A 1,623-nucleotide genomic window follows, 5' to 3' on the forward strand; every position below is an offset into this window, starting at 1 on the left:
GCAACACACTCACTTACACTCAGATACACATAAACACACAAACAAAAGGACAGACACAAATACACAAAGATGCCATCACCTTTGTTGAATTACCTGTATGAGTGGTGGAGCTCCACAGGCACATCCCAGCTAGCAGCACTGTGAGCATGGCAGCACCCCCCATCTCTGTCAGAGAGACAAGACAACAATTACAGCTGCACTGATTATGCTTTGTTTAAGGCTTTTAGAGACTCAAAGAAAGAATGTTGGAACACACAGTTCTCTCTCACATGCAGTTTCTTAAGCTCCTACGCAGCTTCACAACTAACGTCAACTTCCAGGTTTCCTCTCATCTCCCCTCTCTCTCGCTCTCTCTATATCTATCTCTATTCTCTCCCTCTCTGTCTTAGCTCCTATCAATCTGTCCTCCCACTCTCTCTGTCTGAGTGTGACAGCCAGGCCTGGCTGCGGTGGCTGAGCTGAGTGGACATGTCTGCCAAAAAGAACACCAAATGGAACCAGATGCAGCCAGATCCATGCAACTCTAGCCCAGCAAAACAGTCAACTTACCTACAACCTTCCAATGGAGTCCCCAATTTGGTTTCCAGCTAACGCTATGACAACATGGGCCCCAGCTGGTGGTCGGAGTCATACAGCCCCAGTCAGTTAGTCCCCAGTCTGTCAGCAGAGGAAGTTGTCAAAAACAATAACAGAGCGAGTGCCAGGGTCCAGTCAGTCTGCCTGCGCTGTAATTACAGTAGGTGATGGGAGAGGAGAGGGGGCTTTGTGTGTGTCCAGCCCATGTGTCTGTGTGTGAGTGTGTCTGTCTGTGTGTGTGTCTATGTGTGTGTCTGTGTGTGTCTGTACGTGTCTGTCTGTTTGAGTGTGTGTGTCTAGGTATGTCTGTGTGTGTGTGTGTGTGTGTGTGTGTGTGTGTGTGTGTGTGTGTGTGTGTGTGTGTGGTGTGTGTGTGTGTTGTGTGTGTGTAGCTGCCCCGGCCCAGACTCAGGCCAGTCAGCTCCATGGCTGCCCGGCTCACAGTTGCAATGCTTGCTGCCATTGAGAGGCCACACCCTGGCTGGCCCGCCACAGAGGGAGATTCAGGTCAGCTCATTGTGTGTGTGTGTGTGTGTGTGTGTGTGTCACTTCTGTGGGTCACGTAAGCTAGAGAGGCTAGAGGCTGGAGAATGGGTTTCTTTGGCCTGTCACGTCTGGAGGAAACCTGGCACCATCCCTACAGTGAAGCATGGTGGTGGCAGCATCATGCTGTGGGGATGTTTTTTCAGCGACAGGGACTGGGAGACTAGTCAGAATTGAGGCAAAGATGAACAGAACAAAGTACAGAGAGATCCCCTTGATGAAAACCTGCTCCAGAGCGCTCAGGATCTCAGACTGGAGTGAAGGTTCACCTTCCAACAGGACAACGACCCTAAGCACACAGCCAAGACAACGCAGGAGTGGCTTCGGGGCAAGTCTCTGAATGTAATTGAGTGGCCCAGCCAGAGCCTGGACTTGAACCCGATGGAACATCTCTGGAGAGACCTGAAAATAGCTGTGCAGTGACGCTCCCCATCCAACCTGACAGAGCTTGAGAGGATCTGCAGAGAAGAATGGGAGAAACTCCCAAAATACAGATGTGCCAAG

At 50.9% G+C, this 1,623-nt stretch overlaps 1 protein-coding gene across 2 annotated transcripts in view; it reads right to left on the reverse strand.

Moving 5' to 3' along the window:
* Positions 1-824, reverse strand: part of LOC123738852 (serine/threonine-protein kinase receptor R3-like) — a 12,254-nt gene extending 11,430 nt beyond the window's left edge. Inside the window, exons 1-2 of one of the 2 annotated variants that reach the window (XM_045713545.1) lie at positions 550-824; positions 94-165 (exon numbers count right to left, since the gene is read on the reverse strand). In XM_045713545.1, the coding sequence (XP_045569501.1) occupies positions 94-165; positions 550-631 (154 nt within the window). In that variant the 5' untranslated portion in view covers positions 632-824. Of the gene's footprint in view, positions 1-93 lie in introns of both variants that reach the window. The other variant, XM_045713546.1, reaches the window with a different exon arrangement.
* Positions 825-1,623: the final 799 nt, after the last annotated feature.

Source organism: Salmo salar, unplaced genomic scaffold (assembly GCF_905237065.1).
Source record: "Salmo salar unplaced genomic scaffold, Ssal_v3.1, whole genome shotgun sequence".
NCBI classification, from domain to species: domain Eukaryota; kingdom Metazoa; phylum Chordata; class Actinopteri; order Salmoniformes; family Salmonidae; genus Salmo; species Salmo salar.